The sequence below is a fragment of the Euprymna scolopes genome, chromosome 33 (genome assembly GCF_053919585.1).
Source record: "Euprymna scolopes isolate OS-2025 chromosome 33, ASM5391958v1, whole genome shotgun sequence".
NCBI lineage: Eukaryota > Metazoa > Mollusca > Cephalopoda > Sepiida > Sepiolidae > Euprymna > Euprymna scolopes.
Window position 1 is genome coordinate 64,471,801 of NC_136514.1, and position 25,130 is coordinate 64,496,930.

A 25,130-nucleotide genomic window follows, 5' to 3' on the forward strand; every position below is an offset into this window, starting at 1 on the left:
TATGAGAAAAATCCAGCTTCTCAAAAAGGGCACTCTGGATTGGGATAAAAAAGTAAAATTGCCTCAGTCGAGGGATCTTTTCAAGAAAGTAAAGATGAAATGTAGGTGCTTCTACAGAATCTGAACCGAACTGAGTTTTTTATGCCTTAAACTAATCCTAACTTAAGTTTTAGTTTTAGTTTAACAAAAATCCGGGTGAAAGTGCAATGGGGGACCACCCGAAGAAGTTTATTACGGGGAGGTTGAAAATAAGAAAATGCCTTTCGGAATAAACACCCCAACCTCCCCATGTTAAGAACGGCTTTCAGGATAAACTCTTTGCGGGTTGTACAACCAGTGCAGTAGTGCACATTGATCGTCTTTGTGTGGTCCCCTAGTACATTTCATCAAAATCTGCTTTGTTCAGTTCAAATTATATAAAAGTACCGAAATGTAGTATCGGAACAGATAGTACACTTTGATCCTAGCCAATCAAAGCATTGTTTCCAGTTGTCATTGAACTCAATGCAATGCTGGTTTGAGAAAAGTGCGGTTGATGATTGCGCAACTCCTCAAGAGTGAAGGATTAATTTCGCATATAAATTTAATATGAAATGATCGTTTATTTCCGGGTCATTCTCGAACTGAATAGCGTTTTAAGGCAGTTAACCATAATTGTTTCTTTTAGGGGGGGGGGATTTGAACTTAGGATAAGTTAGGTATAAGAGGTATAAATTTATTAGTTAACTAAATTGCTATAAAACTATAAACGACCTTTTGTTATTTTAATGTAGTTTGAATCAATATTTATAAAATTATTCCAAAACTTTCAAGACACAAAGGTTTGCTAAGAATTTTAAAGGCAGAAATATCTATTTGGCAGTTTAAATGCTTCCAAATTCCTTTCAAAGGATCACAAAGTTATTTCGTTATTTTTAAAATTATTAACAAAAGATCAAAATGGCTGATTTGTTTATGAAGAAACCGAAATTCATTGTAGTGAACATCGTCATTTTTAATTATAGGATTTTAAAAAATTCGTTTTATTGTATGCTATTGCATTTTGCGTGTAAAAATAACTGATTAAAAATGAATTTATTAAAATGATTGTTTTTTTTAAACTAAATAAATGCAAAACTCGATTTAGACTTTATGCTTATTAACTTGCATTCTCAGTGAAATGTTCTTGGATTAGTGGAACTGTAACAAACACATGCATGCTGTTTTCATAAGAAACATACAGTGTTTACATCATCATTATCATCATAGTCAATTTAATGCCAGCTTTACATGTGTTGAATGCTTTTTAAAAGTTGGTTTTGAAACTCTTATCTCTGACCAGATCTTTATTTCTCTTTCTTTGAAATCCAACCATATCACTTGCTCTCATGTTTTCCTTGACCTTCTCGTTTTGACCCTGCTACCTCAACTGTTCTACATCCACTAACGCAAGAACTCTCTTCCCATGTGATCAAACCAATAAAGTTTGTTGTGTCCATATTTTCCCCTACCATCAAGTTTTAATCTTCCTCTGGAATCATCAGATCTAAGTTTGTCTTTAAGATTCACATTACATATCCATTGTATCCTTCTCATATCATTTCTGTCCATACAAGTTGTATTCTCAACCCTCACTAGCCAGGTTTCATTTCCTAACATCATCACACTGCATGCAACAAAATATCTGGACAACTTTAATAGCATTATTTTCATGTTTCAGTCGATGTAATATCTGACCTTCTTCCGATATATCTTGACGAATTTGGAAATCTTTCTGTCAGATTCAAAAATCTGCATGGAATTTCAAACAAAACCCTACCACAGGGTAGCATGTTCTTGTTTTGCCAGCCGTGACTAGCCCCAAGTAATTTGCAAGGGTATTTTAAGTTTCACTCACCCTGAGGATTGAACCTTCAACTCCTAGAAGAGTGCAACTTACAACTGAACTTTATCCAAGTACACTACGGATCCTTGTGGGTCCTTCCTGAGTTTGACAAGATACACCTGACCAAAACATGAAAATAACTCCCAAGATAAAAATAATAGTCTGAAGAATCCAAATTCTACAAATAATCACTCATTAAAATTCCGAAACATAAGCTTCACCATCCAAAAATACTTTATCCACATCTGATTTCTCATCTATCTCCGTTGTCTTACACTTGTTACAAATAAACCAACCAACCTTTAATTCCACTACATTTCCACAAATTGGGCGGCAATGGAATTTTCCCTTTTCTAAGGGTTTTCCAACACTACAATCACTGATCATCATATTGCTATTGGTAACATTCATTCAAAGAACTTCACTTTCCGTAGCATTCTTTCAAAATAAAAATGAAAAAACTTGATACAGAACTTTGATGTACTTTCACTGTAACATTTAAAACGTCACTAAAAATATTTATTCTAACACAGCTGAGCACATGAGTACATTGCTTGAACAACCTCATCAATCACTCATTTGCCCCTAATTTAAGCAAAGCCCGTCTCTTGTCAAAAGTTTTCTCCAAATCTACAAAAGCAAAATATAGCTTCACAATTTCATGAGAACTTGTAATTTAATGATTTGCAAGTATCACTCTTGTACTGTCATCTTTTGCTAGCACCATACTGTCATTTCAAATGCATTTCTCCCCGACAATATCCATGTCTTCACCATTTGTTTAGTTATCGTTGCTACTTCATTCTTTTTGTTCATTGCTTTTTAGTATATCCATAAAAACCTTGGTTAGTCAGCTTCAGTCTTGTAGTTGACATTGCTTGCTAATCTCATTGTTTGTTATTGTGCAAACTTGATGACATCATAAAGCTACCATTTGTTCTTTTTGATGTCATCAAGTTTTCAAATATTTCTTTTTTTTCTTGGATTAAACACCATTGTGGTAATGGCCATAGCCCCCATGGGGAGGCAGGTGACTAAGTCACATCCAATTTTTGAAGGGAGACAGGTAAATAATATTAGAGAGAGAAATAAATACTGACTAAACAGGTTATGGGCGATCTAATCCATTTTAAATCTAGAAATTCAATTAGTATTTTAGTTACAAAAGTTTGATGTAAACTTTATTTTTCAATGTTTTCAAATAAATTATTGGAAATATTTTTTTTTATTAATGAATCACTTTATCAAGGCCTGGGGGCACTTGAGGATAAGGAATAAAGAGACTGTCAGTTGGATGATGATCACTGACACAAGAGGATTGTAACAATGAGTAGAATGATCAGAATTTTACTCAAGAAGACTTGATTATTATTTGTTTACATTAGACTTGAAAGCAACCATGTTGTAGTCATCTAGGAAGCAGTTTTGTTCCACATTATTTTAATTTTTCTATTCCTCACTTTTGGAGTTTTTATGCTTATCATTATATAAATTGATGTTGGATTTACTTTCGGCAGCTTCATAACTCCTGCTTCCCTTATTTTGTCCTTTAGTCCTCACATTCCATACTACTAAATATGTTACTGACAAAGAATTTCTATTTTCTGGATTGAAATATATCTAACTATCAAACATTTATCATTAGCTAATTTTTTACTTTGAAGTTAGATACGTGTTTGAAAGATTCAAGTTAATCTCTAAAAGGAAAAAAATTATTTTTACAGGTAAAAATGAAAGTTATAAAAAAACATTTTTTGCGGTAACTATGAAAACTTGATAAATTCAGCTAATTTTGAAAGTTTAATAAAGTAATTGTAAAAATTCCCTGAAACATAAATATTATGTTGCATCAATTGCAGAATAGACAGTGGAAATATTTCTCCTATTGCACTTTTTAGATAAAATAGATTATTCATTTGATTTGTTTTTTTTTTATCCTGAAATAAAATTAAAGTTTTTAAATTTGAACTTTCATTCAAAGTTTTTATTAATGACAATTATTAAATTAATTGTTTACATTCCTTTGTAGAAATAGATGTTTTAAATTTGTTAGTTTGTTTCTTTTACATCATATATATATATATATAAACAATCGATATGACGTAATGATAGAAAACAAAAATTATTTATCATAAAACTCTTTACATTAACAAAAGATTTTATGTGTTTTAATATCACAGAATTTTGTCTTGAAATAATTTGTTTGATTTTGATGGCTAAAATAATTACAAAATCAAAAGTTGACACTAAAGTTATTTTCTCTTTTTTATAAATTTCATTGCAAAAGTAAGTGCATCCGTAGCGCATACAAATCTAAGATGATGCAGTAAACTTCTTCTGTTGTATAAACCCCAATTTTCAATGAAAATTTATTTTACTATTTTTATTGTACATTTTTAATCTTTAACATTCAATATTAATTTGATCCCCCTTGATCCACCACCACTTCCTAACTAAAACAAATGGCATGTGGCAATGTCGATTGTCAATAAAATAAAATTTTATTGTACTATAATGTATTAAAATGATGAACTTCCATTGAACTGTGATTAAATGTAAATATTGTTTTTAATTTAATTTTAAAATTTAAACAAATTTTGTTCTATAAATTAAAGATATATTTTTAAACATGTTAAATTTAAGTAATTTAGGACAATTAAAATTGTTTTTTGGGATAATAATTAAACAATAACACTTAGTCTACAATATAATCAATTCAGAAACTTTAGTTAGTCCCCATTAAATTTGCTGGAGACGCATAAAAATTAACACTCATGCAATGCACCCTTAAAAAACTCATAGAATACAAATATATATTTTTCTTTGCAGAATAAAAAAACTGAGGATGATTCTGTGGAAAGCAACAACAACCGAAACAAAAACAATGTTTTAGTCAATTGTTTACCAAATTTTATATCAAATGACAAAAAAGATTCAGTTGAATCTAACATTGAAGCTCTTGCAAAAATGCAGCAGGAAACCTTAATTCACATGAAAAAGAGACAGGTGAGTTCTATTTAGTGTTAGAAAAATAATTGGATTTTTTTTTCAAAAATTTACTCTGAAATTCATTCCTAAATTTCTTCATCCAAAAATCACTTCTACAATGAAATGGTTATCTCTAATTGTTCTATAATTCCACCAGTTTAGGTTGAGAAATAACATTTATTAGGCAGAAGACTGGGACAAAATATAAAGAGTCAAGAAGGAGAGTTCACTGATGATATAAGAGGGGAGTATTACATTCACAACTGTGGAATCTGTGAAAATTTGCCAACTCAAAAAAAAAAAAAAAAAAGAAGTGATATAAAAATGTGTATTATTTTAATTGGAATTCATTGAGATGAGTATTATTTATTAATTTTATTTATTGTGGACTATTATCCTCATCTTTTTTCTTTTTTTTTACATGGGGATCATCACTTATTAAGGCCCAGAAGCCACTCGGGGATAAGGGTTATTGTGTATACAATAAGCAATGGGATAATATCGTAGTAATAGTTGGTATTGGAGATTTGATAAAGTGTCTTACTTAATGGGGCGATTAATCAGGAATTTGTTTATGTTGGACTTGAAGGCATCCAAGTTGTAGCCAGGTGGGAAACAGGCAAACGAAAGAGAGTTCCACAGGCGTGCACTTCTCAGAAAGAAGCTATGTTCATTAGGCATTTGATTTAGGCACAGATAAAGAGTGGGGAAAATTATTGACAGTGGTTTTAGCTAGATGGGTGTTTATCGTGAAGGATTGGCGAGGGGGGGATGAGAGATTGGAGCTCGGACGAGCACTTGCCATGGAAATAACGATAAAACAAAGACAGGCTCGCAACGTCTCTTCTGTGGGAGAGAGGTTGCAGGGAAGAGAAGAAAGCATCCCCCACTAAGCCACGAAGTCTATTTTGTACTTTGTCAAGGCAGGATAGGCTGTTTTTAGAAGCTCCAGCCCAGATGTGGCAACAGTACTCCATCTTTGAATGTACTTGGCTTTTATACAGATAGAGAATTGCATCGGCCCGGGCAACACTTGATATACATGTTCTATTTCAGATCAGAAGTAAAGGTCAAGCCCAGAAGCATGTCAAAACATGAAACCTCCTCAAGACGAGAGCCATCCATTTCAATTTATGCTAGATGAGGAACAGAACGTTGATGATGTAAAGTTAGGAGCTTTGATTTTAGATGCATTAAAAGTAACCAGCCATCTCTTCCCCCACTGAACCACACGCTCAAGATCAGAGGAGAGGGAATCAGAGAGAGCTTTGTCATTTACGGCTTTGATGTGTTGCCGTAGATGGTCGTGTCATCAGCATAGATGTCAACGAATGATTTAAGTATGTGTTTTGGGAGATCATTGATGTAGATCAGGAAGAGAGTTGGGCCCATCAGCATAGATGTCAACGAATGATTTAAGTATGTGTTTTGGGAGATCATTGATGTAGATCAGGAAGAGAGTTGGGCCCAGGATGGACCCCTGAGGGACTCTGATTTCTGCCCATCAACCACTACTCTTCTGAACCTATCAGTGAGAAATGATTTAATTATTGAGAAAACGTTTCCAGTTATACCGTAGCTGGAAATCTTGTGAAGTAAGCCCTTATGCCAAACCTTATCGAAGGCCTTTGATATGTCGAGCAATTGCCCTAGAAAGGAAGCCTTTGTCGAGAGATTCACTAATCCTATGTGATATAACTGTTAGCACATCTGCTGTAGATCTAGCAGAACGGAAACCATATTGCATGTCACTTAGGAGGTTATTTCTTCTGAGGTGGTTGACTACTTCTTTATTTAATATGGATTCCAGTAACTTACTCATGACACACAGGAGGCTTATTGGTCTGTACCGAGAGGGAGATGACTTTTCACCTGAGTTCTTAAATACAGGGTATACTGACGAGGTTCTCCAAGGTGTTGGAAAGCACTTCTCTTTAAGGCAACGCTTTTTCTTAGTTATTTCACGACGTTTCGGCCAACTATTCCTCTGGCCTTCGTCAGGTGGTAACCACGACGGATAGGAACTTCGAATCTCCTAACTGCATCCTCAGCAATTATTGCTTTCCATAGTTGTTGTCGTCTCACCACGTTTTGAAGATAACGGTTTTAATCCTACCCCAAGCCGGCCAGAGGCTTACTTGGCCAAAACGTGGTGAGACGACAACAACTATGGAAGGCAGTAATTGAAGTGAATGCAGTCAAGAGATTCAGAGTTCCGATCCGTCGCGGATACCACCTGACGAAGACCAGAGGAATGGTTGGCCGAAATGTTGTGAAACAACTAAGAAAAAGATGAGTATAATAGTCCGCAATAAATAAAATTAATGATATAAAAATGTCCAAAAACGAAAAGATTTTTTTTATTGTGCCTTAAAAAATGTATTTGCAAAGTCTTAAAACATGATGATCCTCTTTAAAATCGAAACACTATAAAATCATAAAAGTATATTTAAATTATTTTTAGTGGAAGAAAAAATATGTGGACCTTATAAAATTTCATAGGTCTGTGTTGAGAGTTTGCCTACTTACTATACAATCCTGATTAATTATTATGATTACTAATTATTAATTATTATGATTACTAATTATTAATTATTATGATTACTAATTATTATTATTATGATTACTAATTATTATTATGATTACTAATTATTATTATGATTACTAATTATTAATTATTATGATTACTAATTATTAATTATTATGATTACTAATTATTAATTATTATGATTACTAATTATTATTATTATGATTACTAATTATTATGATTACTAATTATTATTATTATGATTACTAATTATTAATTATTATGATTACTAATTATTAATTATGATTACTAATTATTAATTATGATTACTAATTATTATTATTATGATTACTAATTATTAATTATTATGATTACTAATTATTAATTATTATGATTACTAATTATTATTATGATTACTAATTATTATTATGATTACTAATTATTAATTATTATGATTACTAATTAATTATTATGATTACTAATTATTAATTATTATGATTACTAATTATTATTATTATGATTACTAATTATTATTATTATGATTACTAATTATTAATTATTATGATTACTAATTATTAATTATTATGATTACTAATTAATTATTATGATTACTAATTATTAATTATTATGATTACTAATTATTATTATTATGATTACTAATTATTAATTATTATGATTACTAATTATTAATTATTATGATTACTAATTATTAATTATTATGATTACTAATTATTATTATTATGATTACTAATTATTATTATGATTACTAATTATTAATTATTATGATTACTAATTATTAATTATTATGATTACTAATTATTAATTATTATGATTACTAATTATTAATTATTATGATTACTAATTATTAATTATTATGATTACTAATTATTAATTATTATGATTACTAATTATTATTATTATGATTACTAATTATTATGATTACTAATTAATTATTATGATTACTAATTATTAATTATGATTACTAATTATTATTATTATGATTACTAATTAATAATTATTATGATTACTAATTATTATTATGATTACTAATTATTTATTATGATTGCTAATTATTAATTATTATGATTACTAATTATTAATTATTATGATTACTAATTATTAATTATGATTACTAATTATTATTATTATGATTACTAATTATTATTATGATTACTAATTATTAATTATTATGATTACTAATTATTAATTATGATTACTAATTAGTAATTATGATTACTAATTAGTAATTATTATTACTAATTAGTAATTATTATTACTAATTAGTAATTATTATTATTACTAATTATTAATTATTATGATTACTAATTGTTATTATGATTACTAATTATTAATTATTATGATTACTAATTGTTATTATGATTACTAATTATTAATTATTATGATTACTAATTATTATGATTACTAATTATTATGATTACAAATTATGATTACTAATTATTAATTATTATGATTACTAATTAGTAATTATTATGATTACTAATTATTAATTATTATGATTACTAATTATTAATTATTATGATTACTAATTCAAAAGTCTGGTTATTAAATTGGCCAAGAATAGTTTATTATGCAATCATATTGTTTCTGTGTAATAAGTTGATTTTTTTTCTCTCACCCAGGGAGTTCCAGAGTTTTTGATAAAGTTCCCTGCCTTGAATATAAGTGAAAAAGATCACTTTGCAGAGAATGAAGTTTCTCCACCATTGTTTATAGCAGACCTTCAGCAACTTTTGCTTTTTGCAGTAATTGGACCAGCTGCAAGCTTCAAGCCAAGGTAAGCCACAAATAGAATTCTCTAAAAGAGTTTATTTATTCCTCAAGTATATTTAGAAATAAATATGTCCTCAATTCTGACAGAATTATTTACACATATCCACAAAGGTCAGTTTTAAAAGTCTTGATTGTTTTAGGATGTATTTGCATAAGAAAAAGATGGTTTCAAAATTTGTTTGGATTAGAATTGATAACGTGGATTATTTGAATTGCTATGCTTATTCTCCATCACTATTTTCACCAGGTTTGACTGATTTCACTTTTGACCTTCAGGTGTATCTTTTCAAACTTGTGAATTTTTATTGGAAAAAAAAAGTATATATATATATATATATATATATATATATATATATATATATATATATCGAAATAGTAATATTACACATTTAAAAGAAGATTAAGTTTAAAACTCGTAAAATTCATATTCGAATTGTTGACTTGATGCAATGAATGTGTTGAATAGAAATCAGTTTTACAAAGATTAAATGTTTAATTCTTACTATGGACAATCATAACTAACACTTCTACCTGGTTATGGCTGATGGAATGAGAACAATCTATCTCATGGATTAATTAAATGATTCAGTTAGAAATTCCGTATGTTACTGAATTCGACATAAAGATTCACAAATGTAAAAAGATGCACCTGATGTAGGCAGAAGGTGAAAATGGATTAAAATTGTCGTCCAAATAATACAATTACAAAAATGATAACATTCCAAGAATTTCTTGCATAGATTGTAAAAAATTTGGTTGTTGAATTGAAAGAAAGCAATTAAAGGGATGCTAACCCCTGTGCACAGCTGTGGAAAACAATGTTTTATGGTTGTTAAGGTTTTATGGTTGTGAATTCTGTAAAAATTGGTTAACTCTGACTCTAAAAAATGCATTAAATCTGTTTCTTTGTCAAAAAATTATTTATACAAAAAAGGGTTGTTTTTCTGGTTGTTGTACCTCAGTTTTTTGGGGTTTTTTTTTGGGGGGGGGGGGGTTCAACACGCATTTTTTTTTTTAATTTGAATTTGACTTTTGTCTTAGAATCTGTATTCATGATATGCTTTTCACCCAGATGTGCTCCTGTACATGGCATAAAAAATAATGAATATACAATTAATTTCCTATAATTTCACAGAATATATAATAGGAACATACAGATAAAATTCTCTTAAATAAAATGTCATTTTTTTTAAATTCATGGAGTTCATTCTTAAAATTTTCTACATTTGTGTTGTTTTTTTTACTTCCAATAATATTAGTTTAAAAAATAATATGGTTGAAAGTTCCCCTGAAAGTTATGGAAAGAAATATTTAAAAACATATATTAATCCCATTTATTTTGAAGGGTTAAGTCACCTTTCCCATTACTCTCTACCAGGTTTTTACTTAGTTTTATAATTGTGATTTATTTTTTTGCAGATGGTGTCAGTTAAAAAATTATAGCAAAATTTCTTCAACATTTCTTATTGTACTCAAATCTGTCAGCTTGGAAGACTTCAAAATGTACAAAGAATGTTTCCCAAATTTAAGTAAGCATTTTAAACAGGTTAGTTACAATGCAAATTTTTTTCTTTTCTTTTTTTTTTTACTTAAATTTCTTAAAATGTAACTATTCATTTTTTGCACATTTACTGAAGATACTATTTCGAAGTGTGACACATTGACCTTTCTTAAATGTTTGAGGACATATATAAAAAAGTTTGAGTAAACATTTTTATACAGATTTTGTTTATTCAATTTTTTTAACAAAAAAGTTCTTGGAAAAAAAGGTTGAATGCTGCAGAAGCTTAACAAAAATGATGTACGTTTCTTGTTGATAAATTTTAAGTTGAGATGCATGAAGTTCATGGTTCACGATTGCAACAATACCAGAAAAGATCTCATATAATAAGAGAGCATTCTATATTTTTACAAAGCCACAATTCACCCATATATGGAATATTTATGCCACATCTGGGCTAGTGCATCTACCACTAGTCTCTCACTCTTAGAGAGGGTCCAAAAAAGACTCGAATCTAATAGGTCCTATACTATCAACCAAGTTCTAACCTCTGTCTCATCACTGCACTGTGCCTGTTTTGTAAGTACTTAACTAAAATATGCTCTGATGAACTCACAGCACTTGTGCCCTCAATGAACATATTCCCGACAAATAGCAAAATCCCACTCCTTCACTATTGAGGTCCATAGATGCCATAAAGTTTCTACTCCACTAGTTTCTTCCTTCGGACTGTTTCCTCCCTGTTTCTTGGAATTTCCTCCCTGTTTCCCGCTTCTCTGTCAGTACTAGCATGCAAAAGTTTAAATGTAATGTGAACAGATATTTTGCTGCATAACTTCCCGCAGTGCCCTGTTAGACATGATCCCCAATAGTAGTGTCTTATCTTCCAACTTACAATGTACCTTTTTAATGAAAAAGAGAAAAAATAGCACAATTGGGCTTCACATCACATATGTCTGAACGAGACAGAAATCAAGAGAAAAGGAAACAATAAGAAATAGATGAAAAAATCAAATCAAAAGTGAAATGTGCAGAGAGGAGAGAACTCAATTTTGTCACCACACCAACAGCTATGTGGGGGTGGGGTCAAAGAGCTGGGTGGGTAAGCAGAAGACACAAGTACAAAAGATATCGGAGGAAAGAAAAAAAGAAGTCTGTAAGAATGGTATATGGCTTTGGTATTGAACATTTTATTTTAAAAGAAGTATTATAAACTTTCAAAGTACTGATATTTTTGAGGATCACAGTCACATCGTTTGTTTGAAATTGGTGTATCGATTTGAAGGTACATAAAGAAAATGATGACATCACGCTGTTATGAATTCTGTGGATCTTATTTGTTTATCATGTACACATCAAATGATTTCATCCACTAAAATAGAGGTGAAAGACAGTGAGGTGGGGCGAGCAGAGAAGAGTAACTTTTGTTGTTGTTGTCAGGGAGGAATGAAATTTATATTATTTAATTGGAATTCATTATTGAGATGAGTATTATTTATTAATTTATTTATTGCGGACTATTATCCTCATCTTTCTTAGTTGTTATTTCATAACGTTTCGGCCAACTATTCCTCTGGCCTTCGTCAGATGGTAACTGTGACGGATAGGAACTCTGAATCTCCTAACTGCATCCTCAGCAATCACTGCCATCCATAGTTGTTGTCGTCTCACCACGTTTTTGGCTAAGTAAGCCTCTGGCCGGTTTTGGGTAGGATTGAAATTGCTATCTTCAGACAATTTTCACCTTGAACCATAGAGATTCAACGTCTCTATCCACTGCGCCACAGGCCCGGAAGGGCGATAAATAAATTGATAAATAATACTCATCTCAATAATGAATTCCAATTAAATAATATACTAGCAAAAGTACCCGTCGTTGACTGGGTTCAAAAACAGCGTACAGAAAATGGACTCTGATTTATGAAAGTATGATAGGTTATGAAAAGGAAGGGTTGTAAAGAGATAGCTTCAAATTTGGGGGTATCAAAACCAAAGCAAAATATGATGAAAGTAAAAATAAAATAGATAAACCCCATAATTTATTATACCATATCTGTTCACACTGAAACACTTATCAAAATGTTCTGTGGATCTATATTAAAAAAACCTTGTTAAACTTTGTGACATATTTCCATTCTATGGAGGTCCGGTGCGAACAAACACCCCATAATTTTATTATACCATATTTCTTCAAACTGAAACATAATTATCAAAGTATACTTACGCAGATAGATATGAAAAGTCTTTATTAAATTTTGTGCCTATTTAAATTCTATGGAGGCCAGGAGCGAACGCAGACCCCACAATTTTATTATACCATCCCTATTTAAGTTGAAACATACTTATCAAAGTATTCTTATGTATATCTATATCAAAAACACTTGTAAACGTTTTTTTCAATTTTTTATTTCCATACTTTGTGGACCCAGCACGAATGCAGACCCCACAATTTTAATGAACCACTGTTCTGTCAAATCAAACATACCCATTCCTGTGTCTTGATACATCTTCTATGTAATCAGTTTTTTAAAATAGTCAACCATATAGGAGCCTATTCGTGACCACACACACACATTCAGCTTTATATTATAGATATACCATTCAGTACGGATCCAACCATGGAAGAGCAGATAATAAACGTGGATTTATAAGACCAAAAAATCCAACCTTGATTGCCCTTTGCACCCGTGGTGCAGTGGATAAAGATGTTGAATCTCTACAGTTCGAGGTGAGCTTACTTGGCCCAAAATGTGGTGAGACGACAACAACTACAGATGGCAGTGATTGCTGAGGATGCAGTTAGGAGATTCGGGGTTCCTATCCCGTTGCGGTTACCACCTGACGAAGGCCAGAGGAATAGTTGGCCGAAACGCCGTGAAACAACTAAGAAAGATGAGGATAATAGTCCGCAATAAATAAATTAGCAATGAAATTGTCATTATTATTAATATTACTGTATCATATTTATTAAGTGAGGTGATGGAATTTTTTTGTTCTACTCCACATTGTCAAGAAGCAATAAATGTAAACGACATTAAAATGTAATATGTTCTCCTTGGACTATTTTCATTATCAACATAATTTCTCTTCATATTGTGCAAGTGGGTGGGTAGAATGAAACTACGCAACATTAAGAATCCCATTGTTTTTTGTTCTACTCTGCGTTATCCAGAAGCAATAAATGCAAGATTACATTTAAACAAGATAGCTCTGGTAAATGAAATACATTATTATTTTTTTCAACTCCTTAAAATAAAAAGGAAGGAAGGATTCGGGAGAGGAACAGAAAAATGGGGAGAGAAAAAGAGAAAGATAAAAGGATGGCTACAGAGAGGAGAAGGAAATAGTTTTAATGTTAGACACTTTTTTTTAACCTCTTCTATTTACAAAATTTTTTTTTTTTTTATGGCCCCAGGCAATTCCAAGTATTCCAAATAGTGTCATATACATATAAAAGATTGCATCTCTTTCTCAAACTTAATTATTAATGAATACAGCAATAATACTTAGACACCCTAGAATTCTTTAATAAATTCCAAGATGTTTGACCCATAAAATACTTTAAAAGCCATCAACAATATACTGCTATGAAAATTAAAGATTACATGTCTGAAGTTATGGTTTTTGAAAATGTGTAAAAAAATTTTTAATAACTATACTATATTTTTTTCGCCCTCATAGGATTGGGCTTCTCATTGTAATTCTTACAATTGATTAATAAGAAATTGAACGGAAATTTTCTTAGAAATTTTTTGCTTTAAATCTTAGTCCTCTTTCAAATACTATTTGTGAAATTTGTCATTTTTGTAATGTTAGCGTTTGAATACAACAACAGGTGGTGTTGTTATTAAATGTTTTGTTTTTTTTGTAATAAATTAAAATAAATTAAATAAATTGTGTAAAAATCGTGGGTTTGAAATTTGATTAGACATTTTAGGCTAATTAAATTTCTCCTTTGACAATTTTTAAAAAATTTATCATCTATTTCAAAATCTTTCAAAAATGACAAATTTACTTTCTACATTTTTAATAAAAGAAATAAGTTTATTTATAGAAATATAATTTTAAAAAGAAATTTTAATTTCTTAATTCAAACATAAAATTTGAAAATGAATCGCATTTTTTGAAAGGTCAAATTTTATTTGATTTTTTTTTTTTCTTTTTTTTTTCTTTTTTTTTGACAGAAAATATTTAAACTTTGGTATTTTTTAATTCTGTTGAATTTGGTGAATGTTTAAAGGATTTCTTTAGAACCGTTGCATTATTTTTTCTTTTTTGTAGGGAGTTGAAATGATTAGTCCAGCTCAGTTTGGAAACACAACAGAGGAAGAATTCTTTAAAGTTCCAGTTAGTGTCAACCAATTATGGAAACTTGGAGGTAAGAAATTGGTGCCATTTGACATTTGTTTGGCCACCTTCCCACACACTTTATGTAAAATTTCAAGTGTTCAGACGAAAAATTGAATGATTAATTTGGGAGAGACCACAGAGGTCAAATGTTTTTTAATTTTTACCCCAATTTTTACCCCTTAACATTGTTTTTGGCTCAAATCAAATTAAAAAGTTTGATCCATGTACATCCAAAATTTCAAGTGTTTAGATCCAAAATTGCGGGAGGAGTTTGGTAGAGTTTTCAAAGGTCAAATCGTTGAACTTTGACCCCCTGACAGCCAAATTTCTGTCCAAAAACCGATTAAAAAGATTTTCCCAAATCTCAATACCCCTTATGTCTTATCTTGAGTTTGTAGACTGAAAATTTACAGTGTAGTTTGGTAGGAAAATGTACACACACAGACACACACACACACACAGACACGTTCACTTTTATAGATATACTAGCATGGGTGCCCGGCGTTGCCCGGGTGTTTGGAGGTGTATGCTGAGCAAAAAGAAAAAAAAAAAAACGGTCAATTTTTTTAAACTTTGACCCCTATTATGATTATTATTAACATTTATTGTTTTGGGCTCAAATCAAGTTATTAAGTTAGATCCCTGTCCAAGGAACCTATATCTAAAATTTCAAGTGTTTAGACTGAAAATTGCGGGAGGAGTTTGGTAGAGTCTTCAAAGATCAAATCGTTGAACTTTGACCCCTTAACAGCCAAATTTCTGGCCAAAAACTGATCACATAGATTTTCCCAAATCTCAGTACCCTGTATATCAAATTTCGAATCTGTAGACTAAAAATTGACAGAGTTATTGCTTAGGGAAATGTACACACACACACACACACATACACACACACAGATACATTCACTTTTATAGATAGATAGATAGATAGATTTAACAAAAATATATACGTATATATAAATATATACGGAAACAATTTTATGTTAACTATTAACTTTTTTCGCAAATATGCAATTATAAATCATGTAGAATATCTGCATGAATATAATTACAGGTAATAGTTAACTAAAGATGATTATCCCATCAAAAAACCGAAGCAACTAATAGGGAATTAATTAAAATGAATGTTTTTTGTTTTTTTTTTACATGGAGGTCACCACTTATCAAGGCCTGAAGGCCACTCAGGGATAAGGATTATTGCGTGTACAGTAATCAATGAGATAGTATTGTAGAAATCATTAGTATTGTGGGTTTTGATAGAGTGTCTTAAGGGGGCAGTTTGTCAGGAGTTTGTTTATGTTGGACTTGAAGACGTCCAGGTTGTAGTCAGGCGGGAAACAGGCAAGCGGCAGAGAGTTCCACTGGCGTGCAGTTCTAAGAAAGAAGCTTTGCTCATGGAATCTACGTTTGGATTTTGGCACAGATAAAGAGTGGGGAAAATTATTGACAGTAGTTTACGCCAGACGGGTGTTTCTCGTGAAAGATTGGCGAGGGGGGACGAGGGATTGGAGCTCAGACGAGCACTTGCCATGAAAATAACGATAAAACAAAGACAGGCTCGCAACATCTTTTCTGTGGGAGAGAGGTTGCAGAGAAGAGAAAAGGGCATCCCCCACTAAACCACAAAGTCTATTTTGTACTCTGTCAAGGCAGGATAGGCTGTTTTTAGCAGCTCCTGTCCAGATGTGGCAGCAGTATTCCATCCTTGGACGTACTTGGCTTTTATACAGATAGAGAATTGCATCAGTAGTGAGATATCTTCTGGAGCGGTAGAAGGATCTCACCATTTTCCCAACATCCCTGACAACAGATTTGATGTACGTGTTCCATTTCAGATCAGGAGTAAAGGTCAAACCCAGAAGCTTGTCAAAACATGGAGCCTCTCCAAGATGAGAGCCATCCATTTCAATTGATGCCAGATGGGTATCAGAGCATTGATGATGTAAAGATAGAAGCTTGGTTTTGGATGCATTAAAAGTGACCAGCCACCTCTTCCCCCATTGTACCACGTGCTCAAGATCAGAGGAGAGAGAATTAGAGAGAACTTTGTCATTTACGGCCTTTGATGTGTTGCCATAGATGGTCGTGTCATCAGCATAGATGTTAATGAATGATTTAAGTATATGTTTTGGGAGATCATTGATGTAGATCAGGAAAAGAGTTGGGCCCAGGATGGACCCCTGAGGGACTCCAGCATTAATACTGTGGGCCTCTGATTTCTGCCCATCAACAACTACTCTTATGAACCTATTGGAGAGAAATGATTTAATTATTGAGAAAACATTTCCAGTAATACCGTAGCTGGAAATCTTGTGAAGTAGGCTCTTATGCCATACCTTATCAAAGGCCTTCGATATGTCAAGAGAAGGAAACCTTTGTCAAGAGATTCACTAATCCTATGTGATATAACAATTAGCACATCTGCTGTAGATCTTGCAGAGCGAAAACCATATTGCATGTCACTAAGAAGGTTGTTTCTGTTGAGGTGGTTGACTACTTCTTTATTTAATATGGATTCCAACAACTTACTCATGACACACAGGAGACTTATTGGTCTGTACTGAGAGGGAGATGACTTTTTACCTGAATTCTTAAATACAGGCCATACTGATGAGGTTTTCCAGGGTGTTGGAAAGCACTTTTCCTTAAGGCAATGCTTAAACAGTTTTGTATGTATGGGAGCAAGTTCTGGTTGTAGCTTTTTCAACTCTATAACTGGAATGACATCAGGGCCTGTTGCTTTACTGGAATCAAGGTTCTTGATTAGCTTGGCGACCTAACGCACAGATATATGTATGTTGCATAGTGTGTTGTCTGTTATAGGAGGAAATACAGGGAGTTAATGGTCATTGTCGCATAGGGTAGAATTAGCTGCAAAGTTCTTGGCAAATAGTTTGGCCTTGCCTGATGCTGACGAGATGACCTCAGGTCCATTGATGATAGTTGGGATAGAATGCACACTTCTGTTCAAGATCCTGTTTGCTATTTTCCAGAACTGGTGGGAACCAAGCCGCTGCTCAGCTACTTTGGATTTAACAGACTGAGCATATAGCTCTCTTGCATGTTTTATTACTCTTTTACAGTGGTTGCTGGTAGTCCTGAAAGCAGCTTTAGTCTCAGTACATCTATTACGTTGGAAGCTATAGAAAAAGTGATTTCTGTGCGCGATGGCAGCAGCACATTCAGGGGAGAACCATGGCTGGCTGTTAGGTTTTTGTTGGAATTTTTTGGATGGCATGAATCGGTCTATGCCTATAATTAACCATTCGGTCAGGTCTGATACTATAGAGGACACATCCTTTTTAAACATGGAATGCAGAGGTAGGTCAGATATGAATGTACAGAAACTATCCCAGTCAGCCATAGAGTATCGATATACAGTACGGTGGAGAGGTACGTCTGAAGACTTATTACATTTCATTTTTATCTTAACTGCTACAACAGAGTGGTCAGAGGATCCCAGAGGAGATAGAACGGAACATGAACACAACTCAGGGGAAGTTGTGAGGAAAAGGTCTAGAAGGCTTGCATATTGACCGGGTGTATCGGACACATGGATGGGTTCGTGAACAATCTGAGTGAGGTCATAGGAAATGGCAAAATCATGACAAAACCTTCCCTCGTCATCGGTTTTATTTGAGTGGGTCAGCCATTCCACATTATAGACATTGAAGTCACCGCAAATGTGAATGTTAGCCGAAGGATGAGCAGACAGGATGCGGTCAATTTTCTCAGATATACCCTTAAAGATAGTAACCCCGCTGTTGTGGGACAATAGAGGGCAAATATAATGCAGTGGTGTAAGCTAGTGCAACCCGAAAGCACATATAAGGTAAATTAGGGTCTTCTCTGGAGATATCCCTACCACACGGAAAGCCGTCTTTAATGTAGGCACATATTCCATACCCATGGCGATCTTTGGGGTCAGATTTAGATGTTAAGTTAGAGTATCCTTTAATTATGTTTTAAAGAATATGCAAATTAGCTAGATCATTTGTTAGTGAATGCAATTCCACAACCAAGATATAAGAAAATTGTATTTTCGTTTTAAATAAATAGAAAATAGGGTTTTTAATATGAATACTGATACACACAAAACAAAACCAAATTTATAGGAGTATAGATAGATAACTACAGAGCATCTATTCAATAATGAATTTTCTAAAGCGGAGACAAATTCTGAGAAAATTATTATCAATTTTCAAAGCCAGCATTTATTCCTTGAGTTCATAAAGGACCCATTTATCAAATTTCTTAACATTACCAATTTTCTTAAGCAAGCTACCACATCTATACGGCCTCGCTAAGATTCATAAGGACGGTATTCCATTAAGCCCCATTGTCAGTGCCAAAGGTTCAGCATGCCATTCATTGAGCCGATTCCTGGTAGATATAATCACCTCAATCTTAGACAAATCTTCATCGTACGTCAAGAATTCAGCTCACTTTGTGGAAATGATCAACAATACTCTCATTCATTTCAACCAGATGATGAGTCTAAATATAGTGAGTCTATTCACGAAAGTGCCCACTGGGGGACTCTGACGTGGCATGGGACAAATTGGCTTTGAATGCTTCACTGATACATACATGGAATACTTTGAGGAAATGGCATTAGGACCAACACCACTAAAGCCAACAATGTGGTTGCAATATATGACACCTTCATACTTTGGCCCCATCAGGAAGATGTTCAAATATTATTGTGTCATGCGTCATGTAGTGACATGAACTCGATCTGTTCACTTGTACAATTCACGATGGAAAAAGAACATGATGTGTTGATAACTCACACTGGTTAGGAGTTTTTGTCCTCTGTATACTGAAAGCCAACTTTCACTGGACAGCACCTAAACTTCAAATCCCACTATCCATATAATGTAAAGAAAGGAATCGTTTGTTGCCTACAACACTGAGCAAAAGCAATATGTAGTGACAGCAATGCACATCAAGAGGAGATGCATAGTTTAAAAGAATCTCTCCACCGAAACAACGATCCATAGAGTGCGGCATTAGTTCCAAAAAATCTGGACCAAGCACCAAAGGAAACCACTTGAAAACTCAGTTTTTATACCATGAAAGGCTTGTTGGAAAAACTTTAAAGAATATGTAATTCATATGACATCAGGACAGTATTCACAAACAATTCAATTCTCTGAAAACAGCTTGTACAGGTCAAGCCCCCTACAGAAAAAAAAGTCATGACTAAGAAGTATGTATATGAAATGCCATGTAAATGTGAAAAACTATACAAATGTGAGACCTGTCATTCACTAAAAGTATGATTAGAAGAACATTGAAAAGCCGTAATATGTGGAAAGATTGAAAAGTCTGGTATGGCTGGAGGGGAAAAAAAACATCTACCATTATGGGACAAAGTAAAAATCATAAACAGAGAAGAACAGTGGAGAGTGAGACAACTTAAAGAAGCAGCACATATGTTGGGTGATAATCAATTACTAAGTTGACCTAGTATAGAATTTAACACAATATGGGAATCATGAATAATAGGTAATATACAGTAATAAGTAAATAATCACAATAATTATATATACACAGTAATATATATATATATATATACACACACACATAGTTTTTTTTTTGTTGATTTTTTTTTTTTTAAACGATCTTGAGGTTAGCGTCTTCACCTTGAAGATCGGATGTATTGTTTAGAAATTACTCATTTTTTATTTTGGATGTAAACAAATATTTTTATTTATTTATTTTTAAAACAGTAATCTACATACATGCATGTTTCGGGGCCCTACACCTCTTCAGCATAGCTTGACTGTTATTAGGACTCGAACCCTATATATATATATTAATAATAATTAGTAATAAATAGTAATATTTACAACTAGAAATAAAATAGGTTTATGGCTCCAAAAATTCATATTAGAACAGTTTGTAAGCACCTGTGATGCAGTGGTTATAGTACTTAGAAAAATCAATTGTAAAAATGACTTTCTCCTGAAGGTTGAAGGTTCAATTCTCAGTGTGGGTGATTGAAAAATATAATTGCGGATTACTTAGGACCTCTATCAAGTCATGGCTGATGGAACAAGAGCGTGCTACTCCCGTGAAGTAAATAAAGCATTTTGCTCAAAATTCTCTCCAGATTCCTGAGTTTGACAGAAATATTCCCTAAGTTCGACAAGATACACAAGAAAGTCGGAGAGTTACATCAGCCGAAGCGTTGTAAAAGATGAAAACAGTAGTCCGAAGAATCTAAATAATATGAATAACCAATCCTCAACTTAAAAATTCAGAAATATAATTTACCATAATAATAAGACTGACCTGGTTTTGATGTACGATAACTAACAAAGAAACTAGTTGTCATATATTCACGAAACACAGACCAGAGTTAGAGTTGGCAATTAGAGAACAGACAGGAGTCAGTCGAGACTGACTGGAAATTGGTTTGGAAGACATTTTGTCTTTGTGGTCTATGGAAGCATCGACTGAACCAACTAGAGATGTAGAAACTAAAAAGAAATCTGTACAACTCTGAGCGAAGTTGCAGGCATAAAATAAAGTTATGTAAAATATAACTTGGTGTTATGGCACCGAAGGAAAAGACGAATCGCTGGACAACAGTGACTATTTTGCCATTTTGCTTGGTGTGTCACACAGACAAAGATGTTTATTGTTGTTAAAAGAACTTTCTCTCATACATTATTGTCCTGTTTGATGAACTGTGTGTAAACGCCCACACATGCAAACACACAAAAAAACCAACAAATGCAGAAAAGAGAACATTGCGTATACATATAAGAGACATTCATATATATATATATATATATATATATATATATATATATATATATATATATACTGGATGACATGATCAGCTATACAGCATACAAATGTATATGTACTTGTGTGTGTGTGTGTGTATATATATATATATACATATACATCTTCCTATGCAATAATACTCTGTTGATATTGTTGGCTCTTTAAGAAGCATTATGACAGTTTGAGTTTGTACAGGCATTTTCGTCTTTGTAATAAAGGCCTCATATGCTTCAAATTTCTTAGAAAGATGGCATGTAAAATGTATAAAGCACTGCAAAAAAATAACTTAAATTGTTGAACGGTGAATCAGAAAAAATTAAGCAGTATTGTTTGAATGACTTAATATTTTGCTATTTTTTGGTAAAACAACTATTAATTCATTAATAGTTATAGGGTTTGCTTTAATAATGTCTAAATATATGTATTTGGGTACTTTAATATCCACCACAGTAATTAGCTTGATTTCTCTAGTTACACAGACACAGCTGGTAGCATAACTTTTCTATATCCTATTCCTTGACTTCCTTGCATTTCACTAACATTTCAAATCCATCTCCCATCTTACTTCTACATCTATTTCTGATCACAGTTCCTGAGGATTGTGTAACAAATGCCATTGCCCACTCAAGAATGCTGATCATGTTGTGATAATGACCCTAAACTCTTGATCCTAAGTTTAAGAACCACTAATTAAAACAAGGCTGACTGGGAAGTCATCAGGGATCTCATCAGAGATGCTCCATGGGAAATATCTTTTCTTTTCTTGCATAACAGTATGCAAGTGAGACCACTAAATTGTTCAAAGCAGCAATTGAAGCACATGTTCCAGCACGGAACACTTCACTCTCCCCAGTGGTTCATTTCTACTTGCACAGCTGCCATTGCTCAAAAGCAGCATACATACCGCAGATTTATCAGACATAAGTCCAACACAAATAGACAAAAGTTTATAGAAGCTAGAATTAATTGTGTGACAGCTAAGAGAAGATTACCAAAACCATCAGAAAATGCATTGAGTCACAGAAATTAGGAACTTGTAATTTCTGGAAAATTTATAAAAGTGTAGTAGATAATCGGCAATCAGCAATTCCCCCCAAATCCAATAACCTTGAGGCTGTTTGCATGGCAACTGAGAAGGCTAACTTGCTTGCCTGATGGTTTGTCCTTCAATTTCACTTTAGATCCAGCAAACCACTTCTTCCTAGATTTCCCTTTGTAGACCAAAATCACACTCAATGATCTGAAAATCACACCTTCCCAAGTTTGTGATATAAAAAACCTAGACACCTCAAAGGCATGTGAACCTGATCTCATCCAGGCTATATAATTAAGAAAATGCTATGCTGAGATTGCTCCGGTTCTGTCCAAACTCTTCAACAACTGCCTTATTGGATCTTGCTTTTCTGACTGCTGGAAAATTGGTTCTGTGGTACCAGTTTACAAGAATTCTGGTGAAAGAACTGACCCACTAAATTATTGCCCTATTAGCCTCCTCCCTCTTTTTGCCAAAACTCTTGAGTCCTTAATTAATCAACCAATAGTTCACCAGCTCATAGATACTAAACTTCTTTCCGACCAGCAGTATGGATTTAAGCAAGCTCATTTTATTGCAGCTGTAATCTCTAAACGTATATACCATACACAAAATCTTGCCGATTATCTACTACATTTTTATAAATTTTTCAGAAATTACAAGTTCCTAATTTCTGTGACTCAATGCATTTTCTGGTGGTTTTTGTATATCTTCTCTTAGTTGTCACCATTTCTTTCTTACAATTAATTCTAGTTTCTATAAACTTAATCTCTAAACGTATATACCGTACACAAAAAAAACGCATTCAGAAAGACACCCATTTTAAATATATTTTGTTTAAGTGCGTTTGTTTTCTTGCATTAAAATGTTTTGTATAAATGGAGGAAGGTTTTTTGATCCTTAAAGGTTTTGTAAATATTTAATATTAAGGAGATGTTTTGTAAATATGTGTTTTTTTTTTCTTTTCGATCTTGAAAAGTTTTGTAAATATATTTTCGAAGATCTTACTCGACCGTGTCTGCTATTTGACGTGTTTAAAAACAACCACCGGCAATGTCAAGGTCGAACAACCGGTGTTGCTTGAAATGTTCGCCAATCTTCACACAGCATCGAACAATCATTTCTTTCCTCACTTCACTATTTTGACTGTAAAATTGGTTCCCAGGTGCTAAGCTCAAAGAGGGCATCTTTGTCAGACCTCAGATCTGAGAAGTGCTGATTTTGAGGAGCTTTTTAGCTTAAAGGAACTGAGAGCATGGGAAGCATTCAAGTCGGTCTGTAGTGGATTCCTTGGTAACATACTTGTACCAGATTACCAAGCCTGTGTTGAGAAGTTGCTAAAGTCTTATGAGGATATGGAGTGCCGAATGTCACTCAAAATTAATTTTCTCCATTCTTACTTCAATTTTTTCCTGCCAAACCTTGGAGCAGTGAGGAATGAGCATGGAGAAAGATTCCACCAAGAGATTATGAATATGGAGAGCAACTATCAAGGCAAATGGAGCCCCAGCATGGTGGGAGACTTCTGTTGGATACTCTTGCATGACATTCCAGAGGCAAAATACACCAGATTTTCTAAGAAAACACACTTTTGACCGTCTGTGTAATTGTATCATGCAAGTATATTAATTCAATCAGTGTTTTTTATCCATCCTGATTGATCTGTTATAAGCTGCTGCAACTCTTGAAATATTCACATATATTCTCTGTTTATACTAAAATCAGACGATTTAAAAGCCAGAAAACTAGAGGTGATAGAGAAAAACTATTTATAAATTTGAATTCAGCCCAAATTAACAAAAAACAACTGTCCCCATTCTTGCCTCATACCAAAAATTTATTTTTGTAAACCAGTGTTATGGATTGTTGATTCCGTACCCAGAGAAGGAATTGGGGCTCCGAAAGGGCCTGATCCCACTAATGGCGGTCATTCAGCAGAATCAACACTCGACTATCGTGAGTTGAATAAGCATGTAGACCCATTTACGGCCCGTGCAGACATATGCACCGAAAAATTGAGAGAATGGCGGCGGGATCAAATGTATTGGTGTTTGACCGTCGCAAGGCAAACCTACAGTAAGCTTGCACAAATCACTGTAACCTTACCAAACAGTAATAAAAGGTATTGCCTGACCCACATGGGGTTTGGACTCAATGTGGCACCATCTATCATGCAAACTATTGTTGAAGCTATCCTGATGAAGGACAATCATATACAGCAGGTAACATCTGCTTAGTGAAAGCAGATGTTACCTGCTGTATATGATTGTCCATG

The 25,130-nt window shown here is 32.9% G+C and overlaps 1 protein-coding gene across 2 annotated transcripts in view; it reads left to right on the forward strand.

Annotated features, from left to right (window-relative positions):
- The window catches only part of LOC145258272 (RNA exonuclease 5-like), a 74,951-nt gene that overhangs the window by 422 nt on the left and 49,399 nt on the right, over positions 1 to 25,130 (forward strand). The window contains exons 1-5 of one of the 2 annotated variants that reach the window (XM_080116269.1): positions 2,813 to 2,930; positions 4,694 to 4,870; positions 9,020 to 9,174; positions 10,590 to 10,716; positions 14,953 to 15,049. In XM_080116269.1, coding sequence (XP_079972395.1) covers positions 2,868 to 2,930; positions 4,694 to 4,870; positions 9,020 to 9,174; positions 10,590 to 10,716; positions 14,953 to 15,049 — 619 coding nt within the window. In that variant the 5' untranslated portion in view covers positions 2,813 to 2,867. Of the gene's footprint in view, positions 1 to 2,812; positions 2,931 to 4,693; positions 4,871 to 9,019; positions 9,175 to 10,589; positions 10,717 to 14,952; positions 15,050 to 25,130 lie in introns of those variants that run through there. The other variant, XM_080116268.1, reaches the window with a different exon arrangement.